The 22,271-nt window shown below is 36.5% G+C and overlaps 1 protein-coding gene across 2 annotated transcripts in view; it reads right to left on the minus strand.

Annotated features, from left to right (window-relative positions):
• Positions 1–331: 331 nt before the first annotated feature.
• The window catches only part of LOC144978005 (DNA damage-binding protein 1-like), a 34,756-nt gene continuing 12,816 nt past the window's right edge, over positions 332–22,271 (minus strand). The window contains exons 6-23 of one of the 2 annotated variants that reach the window (XM_078923418.1): positions 21,620–21,734; positions 20,725–20,822; positions 19,546–19,704; positions 17,590–18,075; positions 16,434–16,782; positions 15,317–15,632; positions 14,144–14,239; positions 12,087–12,328; positions 10,635–10,799; positions 10,072–10,166; positions 7,760–7,915; positions 6,630–6,754; positions 6,041–6,126; positions 4,001–4,084; positions 3,697–3,799; positions 2,245–2,368; positions 1,261–1,352; positions 332–1,160 (exon numbers count right to left, since the gene is read on the minus strand). In XM_078923418.1, coding sequence (XP_078779544.1) covers positions 1,272–1,352; positions 2,245–2,368; positions 3,697–3,799; positions 4,001–4,084; positions 6,041–6,126; positions 6,630–6,754; positions 7,760–7,915; positions 10,072–10,166; positions 10,635–10,799; positions 12,087–12,328; positions 14,144–14,239; positions 15,317–15,632; positions 16,434–16,782; positions 17,590–18,075; positions 19,546–19,704; positions 20,725–20,822; positions 21,620–21,734 — 2,880 coding nt within the window. In that variant the 3' untranslated portion in view covers positions 332–1,160; positions 1,261–1,271. Of the gene's footprint in view, positions 1,353–2,244; positions 2,369–3,696; positions 3,800–4,000; positions 4,085–6,040; positions 6,127–6,629; positions 6,755–7,759; positions 7,916–10,071; positions 10,167–10,634; positions 10,800–12,086; positions 12,329–14,143; positions 14,240–15,316; positions 15,633–16,433; positions 16,783–17,589; positions 18,076–19,545; positions 19,705–20,724; positions 20,823–21,619; positions 21,735–22,271 lie in introns of both variants that reach the window. The other variant, XM_078923419.1, reaches the window with a different exon arrangement.

Raw genomic sequence — 22,271 nt, forward strand, 5'->3', positions numbered from 1 at the left:
CCACAACAAACGATAAACATGGCAAAGAAATCAAGTGGTCAAATGGATTGTTTTGGGTTTTTTTTTACAAGAATTTACAAGTAGGCAAAAAAAAAAAAAAAATGTGTTTTAAAATCCTTTTGAAAATGATGTAATGATCGAAGACTTCCAAAAGACATTCATTGTAGCCCATGAAAGTGGAAGCAAGGTATTGTGGTGTCAATATAACTCTTAAAAATAAACCATCATTTTTGGAACTCTTTCCCATCACACGTGAGATGCTCAGATTCGTTGACAACGTTCAAATCTCGCTTAAAGTTTTATCTTTTTACGTCATAATGTTGCAATATTATTTTCATATTTTGTTGTTGTTAAATTGAATTCGTATCACGTTTCTATCAAACTTGTCTTACTGTAATATGTTTTGTTTTATATCACTGTGAAGCGCTTAGAGCCTGTGACAACGGGGTAAAGCACTACATAAATGCCATTTATTATTATTATTATAGGCTGCCCCCCCCCCCCGGCCGATTGGATTACCGAAAAAAACGTCGCCGGCTTTTTGCGATTTGGATTTGATTGATTTTTTTTTTTTAATTGTGCAACTTGTGACAAGAAACTTAACACATTACAACCTTTGGATTAAACATACAACAATTGTGGACTACTTTTTATACTATTATGAAGACTAGCATCCCGGGGGTGAGAATAGTCACTTCGATTATTATAATAAGGTTGCTGATGTCTTCGAGATGTCGAGGTTGAAGACCCAAATACATTCAATCCAAGAATTTCAACAAAATCTTAGAAATTTTATTTTTTTTTTTTAAATGCTTTGGCTTGTCCAATATCACACCAATTCAAATATTTCAACCTGCGTCTAAATGTTTCTTTGTGAAGGGTTATAATACAAACTAGTTTATTTTGTATCCGGACTAAATCCATTGCAAAATCACCCATACCTTTTTTTTTCTTTGTCCTATTAACTAATCATACATTCAGCCAAAAGTAATTTTGGATATGACAATTTGCTGGTTGCAATGCATGAAAAACTGTTCAATAATTTGATGATCAAATTTTTACTACGATTGCATCTCATGAATTCTCGTCATTTTGGATATGACAATATGCTGGTTGCAGTGCACGAAAAACTGTTCAATAATTTGATGATCAAATTTATACTACGATTGCATCTAATGAATTCTCGTCATTTTGGATATGACAATATGCTGGTTGCAGTGCACGAAAAACTGTTCAATAATTTGATGATCAAATTTATACTACGATTGCATCTAATGAATTCTCGTCAGCTCTTCTATCACTTTAACCAAATCTTCCACTGTTGCATCTCTCTTCATATCTCCGTCATCAATCTGAAATTTTTTTTAAAAGAAAAGAAAAAAGTCTTTAAATAACATTGAACTTTGAGCTTTTATAAAGCGCAATATCCACTAAACGTGCTCAAAGCGCTTTACAAGGGTCCCTGGTCAACAGCAACACTTGATATGTAGGACAAGACATGACGCCTTTTAGGCGATATTAGCATTTTTTTCTGGACAGAGACAACGCTGTTAACGGCCAGGTACTCATTTTACACCTGAGTACGGTGAAAGAATGTGAGTAAAGAGCCTTTTCCAAGGACTCAACTATGCGCCTCTGATCCGAAAGCGAGTGTCATACCACTAGACCACATAGCCGCACAAAATGCATAGCATACTACAATGGGCTTAAAATTCGATGAGTTGGATTCAATAAGCCCAGAATTCCACATTGATAATCTGGAGTCAAACTCAAGAAAGCAAAATCTATACATATTTCCGTAAACATCCTTAAATTGTGCAGCTATGTAGTCTAGTGGTATGACACTCGCTTTTGGATTGGAAGGTTCTGGGTCCGAGCCTCACTCGACCCATAGTTGAGTCCTTGGAAAAGGCTCTTTACTCACATTCTCTCACCGCACTCAGGTGTAAAATGAGTACCTGGCCATTAACAGCTTTGTAAGATCGCCTAACAGGCGTCATGTCTTGTTCTACATGTTATGTGTTGCTATATAAAAGCTCAATTTTTATATTTTAAAATTATCAAGAAATAAAATAAAAGGAAAAAAACGAGAGTTTTAAAATCCTAGCAGTATTGTCTTATTACCTTAACAACATCCCAACAATATTGCGCTATAGAAAGGCTCAAGTCTGTTGTATTGCTTCGTTTTGTTTTTTATTTTTTCACTTATTGATCCTATATATATTACGATGAAGTCGTCATTACCTGTAAGCCTTGCACAACCTCCAACATTTTGTCTCGATTCAGGTCCAGAAAACTCTCCAGCAAATCTCCGTCGATGAAACCCATGGACGCTTCCCTCTTCCTCTCTGTGAAGTACGACCTCCAGCTTTGGTTGAATTGTCAAGGACTAGAATTTGTTTGTTTGTTTGTTTTTAAAGGTTTTACGGCGCTTGCAACACATTAAGGTTATATCTCCCAAAACTAACTAGACATTTCCCTCCCAGCTAGGGTATCCAGCCAAGGCCAGGACAAAACCAAGTAATCTCATTTCAAGACAAAGACAGAAAGCATGTTGGAAAACAGATATAGGGGTTTAGAAGACACAGCAAGTACCTCCCTGCCCACTATGGGAGGTCGGGAACCACACCCACTCCAGGACAGTAATCCATGTAACGATTACAGTGGTCCTTCAGAGCTATTAGGCCGATGGGGCTGGAGTTTTATCGCACTATCTATAGCATGAAATGGACAACAATAGCCCCACCCACCGGGGAAGGTCAAAAGACCCCACCCACCATGGGAGGTCAAAAGACCCCACCCGCCGTGGAAGGTCAAAAGACCTCACCCACCATGGGAGGTCAAAAGCCCTCACTTCCCATTGTAGGTCAAAAGACTCCACCCACCATGGGAGGTCAAAAGACCTCACTTCCCATTGTAGGTCAAAAGACTCCACCCACCATGGGAGGTCAAAAGCCCTCACTTCCCATTGTAAGTCAAAAGACTCCACCCACCATGGGAGGTCAAAAGCCCTCACTTCCCATTGTAGGTCAAAAGACTCCACCCACCATGGGAGGTCAAAAGCCCTCACTTCCCATTGTAAGTCAAAAGACTCCACCCACCATGGGAGGTCAAAAGCCCTCAATTCCCATTGTAAGTCAAAAGACTCCACCCACCATGGGAGGTCAAAAGCCCTCACTCCCATTGTAAGTCAAAAGACTCCACCCACCATGGGAGGTCAAAAGCCCTCACTTCCCATTGTAAGTCAAAAGACTCCACCCACCATGGGAGGTCAAAAGCCCTCACTTCCCATTGTAAGTCAAAAGACTCCACCCACCATGGGAGGTCAAAAGCCTTCACTTCCCATTGTAGGTCAAAAGACTCCACCCACCATGGGAGGTCAAAAGACCTCACTTCCCATTGTAGTCAAAAACTCCACCCACCATAGGAGGTCAAAAGACCTCACTTCCCATTGTAGGTCAAAAGACTTCACCCACCATGGGAGGTCAAAAGCCCTCACTCCCCATTGTAGGTCAAAAGACCCTACCCCACCCGTCGTGGGAGGTCAAAAGATCCTACCCCACCCATCGTGGGAGGTCAAAAGACCCCACCCACCATGGGAGGAGGTCAAAAGATCCTATCACCCACCGTGGGAGGTCAAAAGACCCTGCACAGCATTGACCGCACATAAAACCTGCTGCTGTAACCAAAGGATACAATCTGTGTTCAATTTTGCCCACACTCTTGATGACCTGACTCAACCTGTTCTGGACTTCCATCAGAAACTGGAAAAACTCTTGTGGGAGCTGGGCCACCATGCCTGGGATAAGGTATAAAAAAAAATTAATTAATTTGACATACATTAGAATCATTGGATATTTCTTTCTTTTAATTGACATAGAATCATGGGATATGTTAAAAACCAATGACACACATTTCATTAGAATCATGGGATATATATATATAAAAGTTCAATTTAAAAATGTTTTTTTTTTTTAAAAAAAAAAAAGCTCAATCTTACCCACTGCTCCATTGACAGTCCCAAACAAAACTGACCCTTGGACAGGTGTTGTATTCTCTCCTGCATGGTGCATCACCAAAGACCCTGTAATGGAACGAGGAAAGACAGGGAAAGTCATATATCATAAGTCAGAAGAAAAAAAAAATAATAAAATAAAAAACCTCATAATCTGAAAAAAAAACCCCAAAAAACAAACAAACAAACAAACCCAAAAACATAAAAAGTTTGGCCAGAAAACTGATCCTTCAAATTAACCCCCCAAAAATATGCCCTCCCTTTAAATCTTAATATACTTCTAGCCGATTGAATTCGAATTGCTTGTATGAATTACAGTACCTTGTCGTAGTAGTAGTATTGATATAACATTAATTTTTTAGTGTTGAGTGTCTATTTTAAAAATTATTTCTATGTAATAACAATGGAATGGGTATGTCCTTCAATATGGCACGTAATTGAATTTGAAATTGTATACGAGTTGGTACCAGTAAATGAGTGTGTGTACTTTTGAACATTGTAAACCAAATAATAACAAATTGCCTTTATGGACAATAAAGAACATATTATCAGTGCTGCCAACCCTCGCCAGTGTTTTTGTATACAATGGACAGCCAAATGATGATGATGATGATGATGATGTTGTTGATGCCGATGATGGTGACGATGACTACGATGTTATTAGTTTGTATATGTGTGAGTGTGTCTATGTCAATATATTGTATTGTTATAAATGTCTAACCAAATGACACATGCTACTTTTTTTAGTACAATAAAGATACATTATTATTATTATTAAAATGAGTAAGATTTTGAAAAAATGCATACAATTATGCAAAAACAATAATTAGCAAATCACCTCGTACTAGATTGCCCAGAGACAGAACTGGAAGGGGGATTTGAAACCATCGACAAATATGATGATGACTTAGGAACCTGGATTGATACCTTGAACATAGAAGTGTAGCCGAACGATACTACTACTACTAATGGGCAATTAGACCATACTGGCAATAATATTATAATCAATATTTAAATTAATGAATCAACAAACGATTTATAGACTATATAAACAGTATCAACTACCAGAATCACGTATAAATCTGATATGACTCAGCCAGATAATATTATGATATTGAACTCACTGCATGACCTTCTGGGTCAAGAAACAGTTATAGTGTTTAAAGTACACCAAAAAAGTGTTATGAATGCTAAAAATGTTTAAATAATAGAAATTAATTTGAATTGCTTGTATGAATTGTATGCGCTTTGTGCGGCTATGTGGTCTTGTGGTATGACACTCGCTTTCGGATCGGAAGGTCCAGGGTTCGAGCCTCGTGCTTGGCGCATAGTTGAGTCCTTGGAGAAGGCTCTTTACTCACATTCTCTCACCGTATTCAGGTGTAAAATGAGTACTTGGCCGTTAACAGCGTTGTCTGTGTCTGTGTCCGAAAAATTGTAATATCGCCTAACAGGCGTCGTGTCCTGTCCTACATGTTAAATGTTGCTGTTGACCAAGGACCCCTTGTAAAGCAATTTGAGCACATTTAGGATATTGCGCTCTAAAAAGCTCAATTTAAAAAAAATAAATTTAAATAGTGCGTACAATCCTCAGCAAGATGTCTACAATGAATGAAAATGCGTAAAAATACGAATTTTTGACGTCAGATTGGCACCACTGTATTATCATTAATGTCGATCGCAAATTATTTTCCCCCCTTGGTCTGACAGACACAGCAACTGAATGAATCACTGCTGGATGAACGGAGGAGGGGGTCAGAAAAAAACAATGTTTTTAAGTACTTGGGATAAAAAAAAAAAACAGAAAAGAAAAGAAATATAGGGAATGAGATTAGTGGAAGAGTAGCGTCCCTTGATTGGACGTCACCCATAGTCTGTGACGTCAATGGTGGAAAAGTTATTAGAGAGAGAATGTCATGTTGGTTGTACGCATGCGTCTCTCGTCCCACAGACTATGGGTGACGTCCAATCAAGGGATGCCACTCTTCCGCTAATCTCATTCCCTATACAAGGGAAACTACTTACCATGCCTGAACACATTGACCATCTCCCCTAGGTGATACAATCCAACCTCCTGCATCTGAGATCTCTCCTCATCATTGGTGGCTGCACTGAAAGAGAAAAACAAAAACAAAAACAAAAATAAACTTGAGCTTCTACATAGCGCAATAACCATTAAACGTCCACAAAGCGCTTTACAAGGGGTCCCTAGCCAACAGCAACACTTAACATGTAGAGCAAGACAAGACGCCTGTTAGGCGATATTACAATTTTTCAGACAGAGACAATACCATCCAAAGCCAGGTATTCGTTTTATATCCAGGTACGGTGAGAGAATGTGAGTCACTTTGATATCACTTTTTTTTTTTTTGATTGGTGGATGGCTCTGACTGGCTCGGCCAGGCAGAGTTGTCGTAACAGTAAGGTCGTGGGTTTGAGCCACCACCGCCACAAACATTTTTATTCTTTATTGTCTTCAGACACTTTCCTACTCACTTCATTTCTTGTTAAGAATAAAATCTACAACTTTCGAATGAAAAATGCATACCACTATATGTACTAACATCTAAACTAAATCAAAGACGGTTTTAAATTTTCACTATCGACAACTAACCTGTCCTTCTGACACGTGAACAAATTGTGGGAGTTGTCTGCCCCTAGGAAAGTGTCGTCATCCAAAATGTCAACAGCCGTCGTCCACTTGGCACCACAGTCTCGAGCTATTTCCTCAAAGGCATCCTGAAATGATTTGTAAAAAGTAATCCACATGATAACAGCTTAAAAAAAAAAAAAGAACAACAAAATACAAATCCGGAACTTGACCAGGCTCAAAACTCTTCTTGTTTTTGTTTGTTTTTAAGGGCTTTACGGCACTTGCGACACATTAAGGTCATATCAGCACCAGTAAAAAGGAAGAAAATGGGATAGTAAAAAGTTCTAGAATTACAATTAAAGTACACCCAAGAAAAAGTAAGACAAAGTGGAATTGGTTCAAATAGGGAACAGATGTAGATTCCAAGAGCACACTATCAAAGTAGGTATTTAGTTTGAGATCACCCAAATGTCTCATCCTGACGTTAAGCGCAGGTCCCCACTAAGAGGAACAACACACTCAAATGTTTACAAATCATATATAACATGTAAACAAAACATAATACAGTGCATGACAGAGAGCTGATTTACAAAGAAAAAAATATAATCTCCCAAAACTATCTATACATTTGACTGTTTCCCTCTCAGCCAGGGTATCTGGACAGGCCCGGGGGGGGGGGGGGGGGGGGGGGGGGGGGGGGGACATAACCAAGTAATCTCATTCCAAGGCAAAGACAGAAAACAAGTTGGAAAATAAATATAGGGAGATAGAAGACACAGTAAGTACCTCCCTGCCCACTAATAACCCTTCTTCAGTCAACAACAAAATGTATACTCCAGATAAACGGCATAAAATTCTCAGCATGTCAAGTCAGGGGGGGGGAGGGGGGGGGGCGGTTGGAATGATGAAGAAAAGTAAACAAATTCTACCTTTCCGTAACTAAGAAAAAAGTGCACAACAGCACAGGCTTTTGAAACAATTGCACAAAATATAATATATAAAGAAATAGACTAATAGAATAAAAAAAAAGAAATGTTCAACTGTTTGACTAGTTCACATGATCGTAGTGTCAAATGTCTTTCTCAGCAAATCGTGATCCATACAGTACAATACCAGCACACAGAAATTTAAAAAATGGCAAATGGATTCACCTGTAAAGGTTTGTAGCTGAGCAACACGATGGAGCGCATTAGATCTCCCACAAGGACAAAATCTCCCTTGGATTTCAAGAAAAGGGCTAAGATGTTGTTGAAGTGACTGCAGACCAGACGAAGCTCTTTCTCGCTGGTCCACTCGAAAAGTCGAACCTGGTCATGAAATAAAAAGTTCAGTTCCATTCAAGGTTTATAATAGACAATATTAAAAAAAAAGTCAGATTGAAAACAAAAAAGACGAAAACCAAATACTTATAAAAAGATGATTGTTGTAATAAAAAAACAAACACATGATGATGATGATGATGATGATGATGATGATGATGATGATGATGATGATGATTTGATGATGGTGTTTGATGATGAATATGAATGTGATGAGGATGACCAAAGTTATGATGAGAGAAAAATGATAATGACAATGGCAATAACAAAAGAAGACCACATATTATTTCAAATTCCATCAAGAGAAAACAAGATTTTCGACCTTGGGACAGACTTGCCAAGTTGAAAACTTCAAATTTAGTAATTTTAATGTCAATTTTTAGTAAATTGACAAGGAAATTTGTAATTTCCGAAATTGTGGATGAACAACCACAATTCTATCATCATTATTATAGTAGTAGTAATAGTAGTAGTAGTAGTAGTAGTAGTAGTAGTAGTGGTAGTAGTAGTAGTAGTAGTAGTAGTAGTAGTAGTAGTAGTAGTAGTAGTAGTAGCAGCAGTAGTAGTAGTAGTAGTAGTAGTAGTAGTAGTAGTAGTAGTAGTGGTAGTAGTAGTAGTAGTAGTAGTAGTAGTAGTGGTAGTAGTAGTAGTAGTAATAGTAGTAGTAGTAGTAGTAGTAGTCGTGGCAGTAGTAGTTCTTCTTCTTTTTCTTCTTCTTCTTATCATTATTATTATTATTTTTATTATCATTTAAGTATTATTAAGAACTTAAAATTAGTAATTTTCCTTAAAATTTCGTATTTGGCCATGAAATTTGTCTAAAATTCGTAAAATTACGAAAAATTAGTAAGATTCGGCATGTATGTTGGGATGATCCCAGCTAGCTCTGCATCGTCTTAAGAAAAGAAAATCTATGCATAGCGGTGCAGTCTAAACGTAATTGGAGACTAATATTCATTTTTAAGCCCTTTGTCATCTGTTCTCTTCAGATGACAACATAAAATATGAATATTCCACGGTTCCATTACAGCCAATAAATATCAGGTATTGGGGAAAAATCTCAAGCGAGGCTCGAACCCAGAACCTTCCGATCCAAAAGCGAGTGTCATACCACAAGACCACATAACCGCACAACATGACACAGCACTTATCGCCAGCATGATTATGGCATTGGGTGCCAGAACGAAGAAGAATGTAACTCTTATGAAAGACACTTATTCATATACTAAAGTCACAACAAGATCTTGACAGCCTCAAAACTCTGGCCCAGGACCGTGACCAATGGAAACAATTAACAACATGGATGGAGAGAGTAGCTACACTCATCAAGGTTTTTAAAAAATCTTTGACTGAATAACACACTTATCAGTAAGCATCATTCAGACTGCGAGGCTTACTACTTCTTGGTTCTTGGTTGTATATTTTTACATGTTTGTACATTTGCATATATATAGATGTATACATTGCCGCCATAGATTCTCAACTTTGCGTTTATACAGTTTTATGCATGCCACGTCTGTAAACGAATTTCCATTTTTTTGGATGAATAAAGTATATATTATATTATTATTATCATTATTATTATTATTATTATTATTATTATTATTATTATTATTATTATTATTATTATTAATATTATTACTATCATTATTATCTTTATCATTACTTACTTATTTATTCATATTTAAATTTATAACACACAAAAGCAGCCCAGAGAAGATTTAAAAAAAAACAACAACAAAAAAACCCCCCCCAAAAAATCCAACAAATAAATGATATAAATTATATATATAGATGTATACATTGTCGCCATAGATTCTCAACTTTGTGTTAGTACATTTTTATGCATGCCACGTCTTTAAACGAATTTCCATTTTTTTGGATGAATAAAGTATATATTATTATCATTATTATTACTATTATTATTATTATTATTATTATTATTATTATTATTATTATTATTATTATTATTATTATTATTATTATTATCATTATCATTATTACTTACTTACTTATTTATTCATATTTAAATTTATAACACACACAAAAGCAGCCAAGAGAAGATTTAAAAAAAAAAAAAATCCCAAAAAACCCCAGCCCAACAGATAAATGATTAAAGACAAAATGTTAAAACGAAAACCCACAGTACTGTTGACAGACGCCAACAACTTTCCATTGAAAGGCACCATGCTGTAGGCTGCTCCCTGGATCTCTTTCTCTGCCACCATTGTCAGTTTGCCTGAAAGAAATCAAAGATGGGGGTTGACCAAATTGGAACAAGACGAATCACAACAATAGTTTAGTTGTTCAAGTGTTCAAGTTAGAGCCAAACCGAGCTGATTAAAGTTTGTGTAGTCGGTTGTAGATCTTCACTTTTTAAACACTTAAGATTTTTTTTAAAGGAATAGTTAACAAACAGACATTATCATTGTTATTATAATCATTATCATTATTATTAATATAATTATTATTATTATTATTATTATTATTAATATTATTATTACTATATCATTATCATCATCATCATTATTATTATTATTGTTATTATTATTATTATTATTATTATTATTATTATTATTATTATTATTATTATTATTATTATTATTATTATTATTATTATTATTAATATTATCATTATTATTATCATTGTTATGTAAAGCAATATTCAGGTTAAAAGATATATGGGTCACTAAGATATAAATAATACCTTCATTATAGCTGAACACAGCGATGCGTCCCGCCTTAGGTTCTCCTTCCTCAGGGTTGACCACAGCCGTCCCTATGATGTAGTACGGGTTTGGATCATCTCCCATGGTGGTGGACACAAGGCTGGTGGCGTGTTCGTTTGGGAGGAGCGTGTGAGCGTGGAGAACTGAGAAATAGAGTTTTATTTGTTTTTTTTAATTTAACACACTTTATACTACAAATAAAATTTTAGAACCCACCAATCATTTTAAAACACATCCTTTTGTGATAGGAATCGATGAAACAGACAGAAGGATGATGAAAGAAAGAAGTATTTGTTTGTTTTTAAGGGTTTTACGGCACCTGCAACACATTAAGGTCATATCAGCGCCAGTAAAAAAAGAAGAAAATGGGATAGTAAAAAGTTATAAAATTACAATTAAAGCATCCAAGAAAAGGTAAGACAAAGGGGAATTGGTTCAAATAGGAAACAGATGTAGATTCCAAGAGAACACTATCAAAGTACTTAGTTTGAGATCACCTAAAAGTCTCGTCCAGACACAGGCACAGAGTTTAAAATTGTTTAATTTAACAGAGTGTCATGCCACAAGACCTTATAGCCGCACATACAAAAAAAAATTTTAATAAAAAAATAAATGGTTCAGATAAAATTATCAGTGCTGATGGCGGCAAAAACTGAAAAGGGAGGAAAATTTTGAATGATTGCCTTTAAGCTCCATTATTTTTACAGCATCCCCCCCCCCCCCCCCCCCCCCCCCACACACACACACACACACACATTTTTAGAGCAATTGAGATGATAAACTATCATTGATATTCTAGCCAACTTCTAGAGAGTGGGAAACTGCACCTGTGTGTTCCACCACACATCAACTCTCTCACTGCCAGTACATTTGATTGAGGGAAAAATAACTTTTTAAAAAATAGAGGAAATTCCTCCTCTGACTCAAAAATTGCGGATTTCCGCGGATCCGAGGAAAACCATCAGCATTGAATTATATTTCGACAGAGCTGCCAACCCCATCTGATGAGAATGTGTACAATGGGACCTCAAAATGGGGGAGATTTCATAAAAATGGGTACAATCCTGAAATCGATGGAAACTAACCATTGTGAAAGTAAGAGGAAGATATACTTTCATAAGGTCACACCGCACAAGCTCACTTGCAGCAACAATGATGTTCCCAAGACTATAATCCGATCCTTTCAGAATTCTACCTCCCAACATGAAGATCATAATTGGTAAAAAATATATGAATATCCACTCGGTCACCAAGGTTTCTCAATAGGCTAGTAATAATATGAATTACAACTAAAGAAAACTGAAGTGACTCTGTACACTGAAAATGAGTACAATCTTGGGGGAAATGCGCACAAACGTACAATCGCTGAAAATGCGTACAATTCCGCATTTTTTGCAGTAGGTTGGCAACTCTGTGTAACATTTTCTTACCTTCAAAGGTGCTCTGCCGAAGAATGAGGAGGGAATAAATAGCCTCGTCAGTCAAGGCGTGTTCCCCAGCACCAGTTGAGGCAGTGCCCAACAAGATCTTGGACTGGGCTGTCGAGGTATTGAGGGCTGTCAGACTGGCTGGTGGGGGGAGGGGTTCGATTCCTGGCAGATTCTTCTCCCCTCCCTCTGTCCTGCCACTGATGACTCCGAAAGTCTGAGTGGGTTCTTGATAGGCAATGCGTCTAGTAGGAGATAAACATCATTTACAAAAACTAATATTGTTTGCATCGACAAATTGATATATGTTCACTGCAATCATCTTTTGCGTTTTCTTAGCTGTAATCAAATTTTTTTTAAATGCCATTCTGATGACACAAAAACTTTGCTAGTCTATAAATGTCATAAATATATTTAAGAAGACCCAAAAATAGACAAATAAATAAATAAATGAATAAATTCATAAATAAATAAATAAATAAAAATATAAATAAATAAATAAATAAATAAATAAATAAATAAATAAATAAATAAATAAATAAATAAATAAATAAATAAATAAATAAATAAATAAATAAATAAATAATTTAAAATGAAATAGAACAAAAAAGCAAATATATTAAATGTAAATTTCAGAGCCATGTGAACAATGAAGTCAATTCTATCTCTATTCCTGTGGAGTGCAATGGACAGAGAAGTTACCAAAATTAACTTTACAAATTAATATTCTACGCAACATTATTAAATACGCCTGAACAAATGCTTTGCGGCACCAAATATTTCTTTTTAATACAATGTATTGAATCAAAAATGTCTATTTATTTCTGCTGATGAAGCCTGAAGCCAAAAAATCGTATTTTTACGAATGTTGTGTAGTGGTAGGAAGGTCAGCTTTCTATTCTTTGGACAGGCATTTGTTCACAAAACACCCGTCCTGATTAAATCAGAGGTGTCATTCTTATTTTCTAAGCATTTCTTCACGACCTCAAAAGCAGAGAAAAAGTGAGTGGAAAAAATATATATTCTCATAATTTCATTTTATGGAACATCCAGCTGGAAGTATCACACACAATTTCAATAACAATAAATAAATGTTACGACTGTGGAGATGGATCAGGCATAAGGAGTGAATCTGGATATTATCTGCAACTCTTTGTACAGTGGTAAAAACATGACATGATGCGTATTCATTGCTTTCTAGATTCTGATTTCACATATCAGCAGAGCTGCCAGCCTACAATGCAAGTCTAGCAGGATAAGACTAATAATCTCTGTCGTCTATCTGGAATTTAGTAATGCATTTATGTCTTTATTGTTTTTTGTTGTTGGCTGAAGAACATGGGTGCCAGCAGGAAGAAGTGCTGAAACCTGAAACTAAAATCTCGACACTTTGCCAAATCTGAAAATGTTCCTACTGAAAATGTTCCTACTGAAAATGCGGCCTAAACTTTATTCTTATTTCATCACCGTTTTTCTACCATTATTAAATTATATAAATATCTTGAAACCGGAATTCCAGCATGAACCGGAAAACTGGTTTCACGTTTGGTATTTTGTCCTTTTTTTTTTTGAAGCTATTATATTCATTTTTTGTTTATTACTTTTTACAGTCCACGGCTTGTGGCAGCTTGGTATCATTTTGACTTGTGAAAAAATGTGAGTTGGCAGCTCTGTAAATCTTTCAGTTTTTTGAAAATTGATCTGGATCAACACTTTTCCTTTATGTGATGACAAAATTTGAAGAGAAGGAAAATGTTTCGTTTTTGAAGAGAAGGAAAATATTTTGTTTTTAAGGGTTTTACGGCGCTTGCAACACATTAAGGTCATATCAACGCCAGTAAAAAGGAAGAAAATGGGATAGTAAAAAGTTCTAGAATTACAATTATAGCATCCCAGAATAAGGCAGACAAAGGGGAAGAAGAGAAGGAAAAAATAAAATTCATAAGCCATGTCTGGGGTAAGAATAAAACAAATGGAAATAATAAGAACACAGAACAAAAATTTTTTTAAAATAATAAAACATGTCAGCAGAACAAAAAAGTCCCAAACAGTCAAATTACCTCGGGGTTTCTCGCAGGGGAATGGTTCGGATGTGGAGCTTCTGAATCTCATCAATCGTGCCGATGATAAGGGTTGTGTCGTTAGCCAAGGCTAAGCTGTGAACAATGGATTGGATGGACGAAGATGTAAATAATATGTAATAACAATACTCTTTTTAACAAAAAAATCTGACTGTACTTTGTTTCGTAACAGAAATTTAAATCATATGCGGATCGCATCATCAAACTCACTGTGCCTCCAAATCTTGAATCACAAGCATGTATTATGAAAGTGAGACACAGATCAATTGCATTTAATCTGACATTATTGTTTCCTGGGGTTCTTTTAGGTGTTTTTATTATTATTTTTTTTTTTCGTCTTTTTCTTTAAAAAAAAAAAATTTAACCTCAGGAATGGTAGACACCCAATGTTTGTCGTCACTTTGCCAGTTTAGATTTATCTCCATCTTTTAAATACGACAATAAACAAGTAGAGGGACATTGAGGGTTGGGAGTTTTTTGTCATTCTTTAAAGGTGATCAGATTTCACAACATTCTATCAAACAAGCTTTTACTTTGTATAACTTTGTGTTAGTGTTAGCTATTTCATTGTTTGGGAACCCCAGGACCAGATATAGAAAAGAACACATATTGATCCTACCAGCAATCTATCCATGTGCCATGCCTAGAGATCAACTCAATTTGCAAGGGTTTCAACTCCCATTTATTTAAATTAATTTCTTGCACATGCTTTGGAACTGTTGGTGCAGTTTATTTTTGGCACACATCCTTTTCATGACAAATTATATTTTCAGAAATTTATTTTCCTTTAAAAATTCAAGTGGGCAAGAAAATATTAAAAAATTGGCCCCTCAGAAACTGTATAACACCAATAAATTTTTTACAAGTTCATGCAAATCTGATGCCTCCTGGGTTCAAGTTTCGCTCGGCACATAGTTGAGTCCTTGGCCCTTTACTCACATTCTCTCATCGTACTCAGGTGTAAAATGAGTACCTGGCCATTAACAGCGTTGTCTCTGTACGAAAAAACTGCAATATCGCCTAACAGGTGTCATGTCCCGTTCTACATGTTACATGTTCCTGTTAGCCAGCAACCCTTTGTAAAGCACTTTGAGCACGTTTAGTGGATATTGCTCTATTTAAAAGCTCAATTTTTAATTTTTTTCAAAATACCTGTCTGGATAACCATCCGAGTGCAAAGGGCACATGTGATTGACCTCTTTCAAGTTGACGTTGGAGAAAACCAGCTTATGGTTGCTGGAGTAGATGACGGTTGGACGGTCGGAGCAAGCGAACACGTTGGTGCTGGACCACGACTTGAACGTCTTCAGGATGGTGGGCTGGGTGCCCAGCGTCACCTTCTTCTTCTCCGACAAGGCGCCCGTCTCGGGATTCAGGTTGAAGTAGAACAGGGAACCGTCTCCCAGGGCACAAAGAAGATAGTGGACTCCTTCAAGACAGGCCATCATGATGGAACGTGGGATGATTTCTGGTGGCAACAATTATCAATTTTAAAAATGATAAATTCATAAAACGAGGTTTTAAAAAAAAATAAAAAATTCACACTCTCAACAACGGGCATTGGCTAGGATAATCATCACACTCGGATGAATGGGGTAATAAGTATAAAGAGATATTATAATAATAATAATAATAATAATAATAATAATAATAATAATAATAATAATAATAATAATAATAATAATATACATTTATACAAACGAAATTTTCGTTTGGTCATTACATGATCTTAAAGTGTAATTCTCAAATTTACATATGACCATGCAATACTAATTACTAATAACTAATATTAAATACTAATAACAATAATAATAATAATAAGCATATCTCTATAGCGCCTTTCGTCGAAACCTCAAGGCATTAAAGAAAAAAACTAAATTATTGTTTACTCAGGAAACAATTAACATTGTGAGACCAGATCAACTAATATCAAAACATTAAGAGCATAAAACGGGCGTCAAAAGTATCAATACATAAGTCGCACACAATAAATTTAAAAATTCAATGAAGTAAATATTTACTGAAAAGACAGGTTTTTAGTTTGTTTTTCAACTGCGAGAAATAGACAGTAGCAATTGCTACTACCCTTTGGATAGGACACTAGTCTATCGCAAAGTACTTCCCATCAGATCTAAAATACCCAGCTACCCAATCCCTGTTGGATGGACAGAAGGGTAAGAAAAGTCGAGCATATATACTATAAATATCTATATTCAATAATTAAACTCGCTAATTCCTTCATTATAAACTTTAAATATAAAATTCTCACCCCCTCCAAGCATTTCCACGTGCAAGGCCTCAAAAGTCGGGAGTTTAAAAAGACGGGCCGATATGTCAGTCCACAAGCCGACGGCTAAAATATCGATCTTTTGATCCCCCGACTGTGGTAAGGATTTAATATCAAGACAGGCGATTTCATGTTCCACCGTTGTGTGACCCTTTTCGACGAATTCTCCGTCTCCAATTTCGAAATAAAAGAGTTCGCTGCCGGCGGCCAGTACGATGTGTGTGTCATTGCTGCAGGCCAGGCTGATGTTTTTTCCCTGTGGATGTTTCCACTCAGAGGCTAGGCCTCCATTGCTGACGTAGGTGATGAGACGCATCGAGGTCTGAGTTATCTGGAAGGAAAGAAAGAAAAAAAAAAAGACAATAAAAATAACAAATTTAAATTGAGCTTTATATAGCGCAATATCAACTAAACGTGCTCAAAGCGCTTTACAAGGGGTCCCTGGTCAACAGCAACATTTAACATGTAGGACAGAACATGCCCCCTGTTAGGCGATATCACAATTTTTCGGACAAAGACAACGCTGTTAACGGCCAGGTACTCATTTTACACCTAAGTACGTTGAGAGAAAGTGAGTAAAGAGCCTTTTCCAAGGACTCAACTATGCGCCGAGCGCGAGGCTGGAACCCAGGACCTTCCGATCCAAAAGCAAGTGTCATACCACAAGATCACATAGCCGCACAATACATCAAAGAAATAATTGGAGATTCTCAAGTGAAGCATATATATATATATATATATATATTGTCAAAAATCTGAAGAGGTGTGTATCAGAGATGCCACACATCAGCTATGGGAGATTTTCTGAACTTTTCCCTAACCAGTGAATCTGGAGAAAAGAAGTAAATGTGTGTTACCAAAAGGTAGTGAAAATAAATAAGAACTCACCTCAAGAGAGGATCATAATAATGGCATATTGGATCTGATTTGGAAATATATTCAACTCTTTCACGCCATTGGCCGCACTGTGCGGCCAGAGCAGAATCTGTCAAAAAATCAACCATCTCTACCCTTACTTACTTTTCTTGTATCCCATTTTCCAATCATAAAATTAAAACAAAGGAGCCATCATTTTTATTTATTCAACAATACATTTTTTGCATTGACATTCAAATGGATATTAGTAAAAGCAACCCACTTGTAAAATTTGGTTGTGGCAGACATTTGTGCATGTGAAAGTCTGGTTGTCTCCGTCGAACCCTGGTAATTCCGTCTCCTCCACTTCCTCTCCTGACAACTGCAAGACTCTAGACTGTCCGACGAATGACATCACCATCATATTGTCAAACTGCTCCGAGTTGACACGAAGTGGCCAGATACCTTTGATTCCCGGCAAGTCTATGCTGGCGTGTTCGTTGATACCAATGCCATTGCGGATGATCTTCAGAGACCCTTCCTTGTAAGCCCCCGAGCAAGTGACTAGCTGACCTTGACCCTGCTTTTCAAGGTCAACGACCACCATATCTACTATAGGACCCAAGTTGACAAAGGTCTCCATGACTTGGACGTAGGAGCCTGTCGAATCCCGTTTTGAGTTTAATTTGATGAGTTGGGAGTCACCGAAATGGGAGCCAAGGTAAACGACACCGTTGTCGAGATACAAGATCTTTTCTGGGATTGTAGTCTGAAAACAAGAAAGTCATTGGATCGAGTCAAGATGCAAATTGCCTGTCATATTTAATTCTAAGTTTTTAAAAAATTCAAAAACTTGCTTTAACTCTGAACTTCGAGAATATGATATAAAGTTCTCGATATAGTATTAAAATAAAATCACCCAAGAACAAGGGTACTGGTTAAAGCAGGGAACAGAAGTAGATTCAAAGAGCACACGATCAGTGGACTCAGTTTGAGATCATTTAAAAGTCTCATCCTGACACAGGCACAGGATCCAACTAAGAGAAGCTAACGTTTACAAAATATATTCAAAACAAACACTATAACAGTACACAACAGATAGAGAAGAGTTACATATAAAAAAATATCATCTCTCAAAAACTAATACAATACATATGACGTGTTTTCCCCTCGGCCATGGACTCCTGCCAGGGCCAGGACAAAACCAAATGTAATTTTACTCTAAAAGCAACCTGGAAATATAAACAGATTGGATGAATAGAAAACACAGCAATAGTAACCCCCCCCCCCCCCCCTCTCAAGATGTCAAAATGTATTAAATGATCAAATGTGAAAATAAGTATTAGTATCAACTTGATAAAAATTATTTGCTGACAAAAATAATAAAATTAATAAAAATAATGCATTCATTAACAACAATTTTTAAAAAATAAATAAATAAGTTTATAAATTGATAAATAAAATTTAAAGTTTTTATTACAATGACAGGCATGCAGGCATCTGCAGTCCTTTCTGCTAAATTAAAAAATGAAACTTTTAAAAATTTCTGAAATTTGTCGTGTATTTGAAATGATTGGGAAGGTCATTCTAGAGAAATGCAGTCCAACAATATCTTTCTACCAAAATACCTCATGATACATGGTCCTCGTATGTCGTACTTCTAAAGAACTTACATATATTTTTCTGATGAGCTGGTTATTACAAAACTACAGCACATTCTTGAAATTTTAAAATCTTCCTTGCATTTATCCTTAATACAAAGCAGCAATCCCTCAGAGTCATAGGGCACATTCATGAAGCCGGACTTTATCCCAGTTTCTGTAGTGCTAAACAGAAAATGGTTATTGCTCGCTACCCTTTTCATACGACGCTAGACGATAGCAAAACACTTTTGACCAGACCTAACAGACTCAGCTATTCAATTTCTGCCATGTGGTCAAGGGTCAGAAAAAAAATGTAAAAATCTTGACTTGACTCAATCTCATTCCCTTTCCATATATGAAGCATGTGCCCTACCAGCTGGGTTATCCAACAAGTTCCCCTCTCCCTAAATACAAAATGTTACTTTAAAATATTTCTAAACAACAAGTTCCCCTCTCCCTAAATACAAAATGTTACTTTAAAATATGTCTAAACAACAAGTTAAATTCATGCAGTTTAAATCAATCAAAACTTAAATTGGCTTGTCAGCAAAAAAAAAAAAAATTACTTTAAAAAATGGGATTCGAACACGACTCACCACACCCAAATTTTCAACTTTCAAATCCTTGACAGACGTGGATCCGTCCATCTTTTCCTCCTTCTCCAGGATCAGCATGAAGAGGTCTCCACTCAGACTGCCCAACAAGTAACGAGATCCATTGGCATCCACTCTTCCATAACTGTTGACGCGGCTTACCTGTACAAACATTGATGAAATAATAAAAAAATAAAATAAAATTCCCTTTATTCATCCCATAGAGGAAATTTGTCTTTAGGGTCTATTCCAAGGGAAGACTGGAATAACCCAGGCATCAGCCGCAGTGCAGCGCTGAAAATTGAGCTAAGGCGAGGTGACTTGCTCAAGACCACACAGAGCAGCGGCGGACAAACAAACAAACTCGTTACCTTTCGGGTACGAAGCAAAGGCTGTATCGCTGAGCCACGCTGTCCCCAAATAAAAATTTCAGGGATAAATTCTTAACCAATCTTCTTATAGTTCATTGTGATACTAATCGGCTAGAAAAACCAGTGGACTGTAAATAGTGTAGTCCTTCAGAGCCCTTCGGCCCATGGAGCTGGAGTTTATCTCAGTTTCTATAGCATGAAATGGACAATAGCAATTGCTTGCTATCCTTTGGATAGGATGGTAGTCTATCACAAAGTACTTTCCGCCAAATCTAACAGACTCAGCTACCCATTCACTACAGGGTGGACAGGGAGGGTCAGAAAAAAATCTCGATTGCACCCGGGATCGATCTCGGTCCCTTTGTGTGTGAAGCGAGTGCTCTACCAACTGAGCTATCGGGATCTTCCTGAAAGTTGTATAGGAAAAATGAATATAACAGCTCCGAAAAAAGAACACATTACCAAACATGGAACGTATCAGACTCAAAACCTATCTTCAGCTGATAGCAAAAAAGAATAAAAACATAAATACATCACTTAAATCAAGTCAGACAGCAGTGAAATATTTGGCATGGCTGTATGCAAAGGACCGGACATTTGTCAAAGGTTAAAGATGGGTTGAAGATTTACAAACTTCCTAACGATTGCTTCCTTTTTGTTTACCTTTCATTTTATTACTGTAAAAGAGAGGGGAGGAGTAGAGAGAGAGAGAGAGAGAGAGAGAGAGAGAGAGAGAGAGAGAGAGAGAGAGAGAGAGAGAGAGAGAGAGAGAGAGAGAGAGAGAGAGAGAGAGACACAGACAAATGATTACCTTGATTTGTGGTGGAGCAATAGCGATATAGTTGTCCCCATTGTGATATGTGATAGACTCTTGTCCTATGATGACGGTACCACCAAACGGTTCTGGGACTGTAAACAGAAATGACACAATCTTCATGTATATGACACACACACACACACACACACAATTTCCTCAACCCTACCAATAAAAACCAAATAAATATTGATGTACCGGATGTCTGAAAAAGAATCTTTGTCTATTTTTAAACGTTCGCTTAAAACATTTCTATTTCGATTTTAGTAGATGGTATGAGAAGCAAGATAGGTTTGGTTTGTGTTGTGTGTGTGTGTGTTTGTGTGTGTGTGTGCTTGTGTGTGTAAATGATTATGTTTCAGCCAAAGTAATTTGTAATTTAAGGGCTTAGAGTCTGGTGTCTCAGAGTTATATGCTATATAAGTTTTCAGCATTATTATTTTTATGTCTGGGATTCCCTATCAGTTCATGTAAGGTCCTTTTTTTGGAAGATTCTCGCAAAAATAAATAAATAAAATAAATAAATAAATAAAAATTTAGAACAAAAAAATGTTTTAAAAGATAAAATTAGTTATAAATCTTGTAATATCAACAATCATATTAACTCTTTCAGTGCTGAGGCTATAGTCGTAATTGGAGTTGACAACCCAACTATTATGGCTTCATTGGACAGAAATAAAAAGGAATTATATGAATTATAGTGCATTACACTGTAATGTGATGAATACTCGAAGTTCAGAGAAAAAAACAACAAAAATTAAACAGAACAGAAGACCCCACTGCTCAATCACAACTGGGCATGCACAAAAAAAATAAGAAAAAGTAGAAAAATAAGAAAGAAAAAAAAAAAAAGTCAAAAAGAGGCATATAAAATATGACGGTGAAGACTTACTAGGAATAAGCATGGCTGCCATCGTCTCCACATTGTCTTGTTTCCAGGGACCTTTAGCAAAGTCTTTTTCACGCAGGGAAATCTCGTAGGTCTTCACATGTCTGCCATGCTGGTCCTTGAATCAAAATATACAAGAAAAATGTGATGATACAAATTGCCAAATTCAAATTTAGTAAGTTTTATGTCAATTTTTAGTAATTTGACAAGAAAATTCGTAATTTCTGAAATTCGTAAAATTACAAAAAATTCGTAAGATTCGGCATGTATGTATACAAGATAAATATCTGTAAAAATGTGTATGGAACAGGGGAGACAGAGAAGAGGGAAAGAAAATTCCAAGAAAAAACTATAAACACATAAACATTTGTGATTGTTCTTATCATTTCAATTCTAAATATATTTTTAGGGGTATGATTCACCCGAACATAATACCAGTTTGAGATGGTGGGTCACAGTTTTTAATACTTGTGGTTCACACCCCAAAGGGGGTCCCAATAGCTCAGTTGGTAGAGCACTCGCTTCACAAGCAAAGGGACCGAGATCGATCCCGGGTGCAGTTGAGATTTTTTACTGACCCCCCGGCCTCTCCCCTACCACCCAGCAGTGATTGAGTAGCTGGGTCTGTTAGATCTGGTGGGAAGTACTTTGCGAT

This window comes from Berghia stephanieae, chromosome 8 (assembly GCF_034508935.2).
Source record: "Berghia stephanieae isolate SIO BIC M18660-M18661 chromosome 8, UCSD_Bste_1.3, whole genome shotgun sequence".
Classification (NCBI taxonomy): Eukaryota; Metazoa; Mollusca; class Gastropoda; order Nudibranchia; family Aeolidiidae; genus Berghia; species Berghia stephanieae.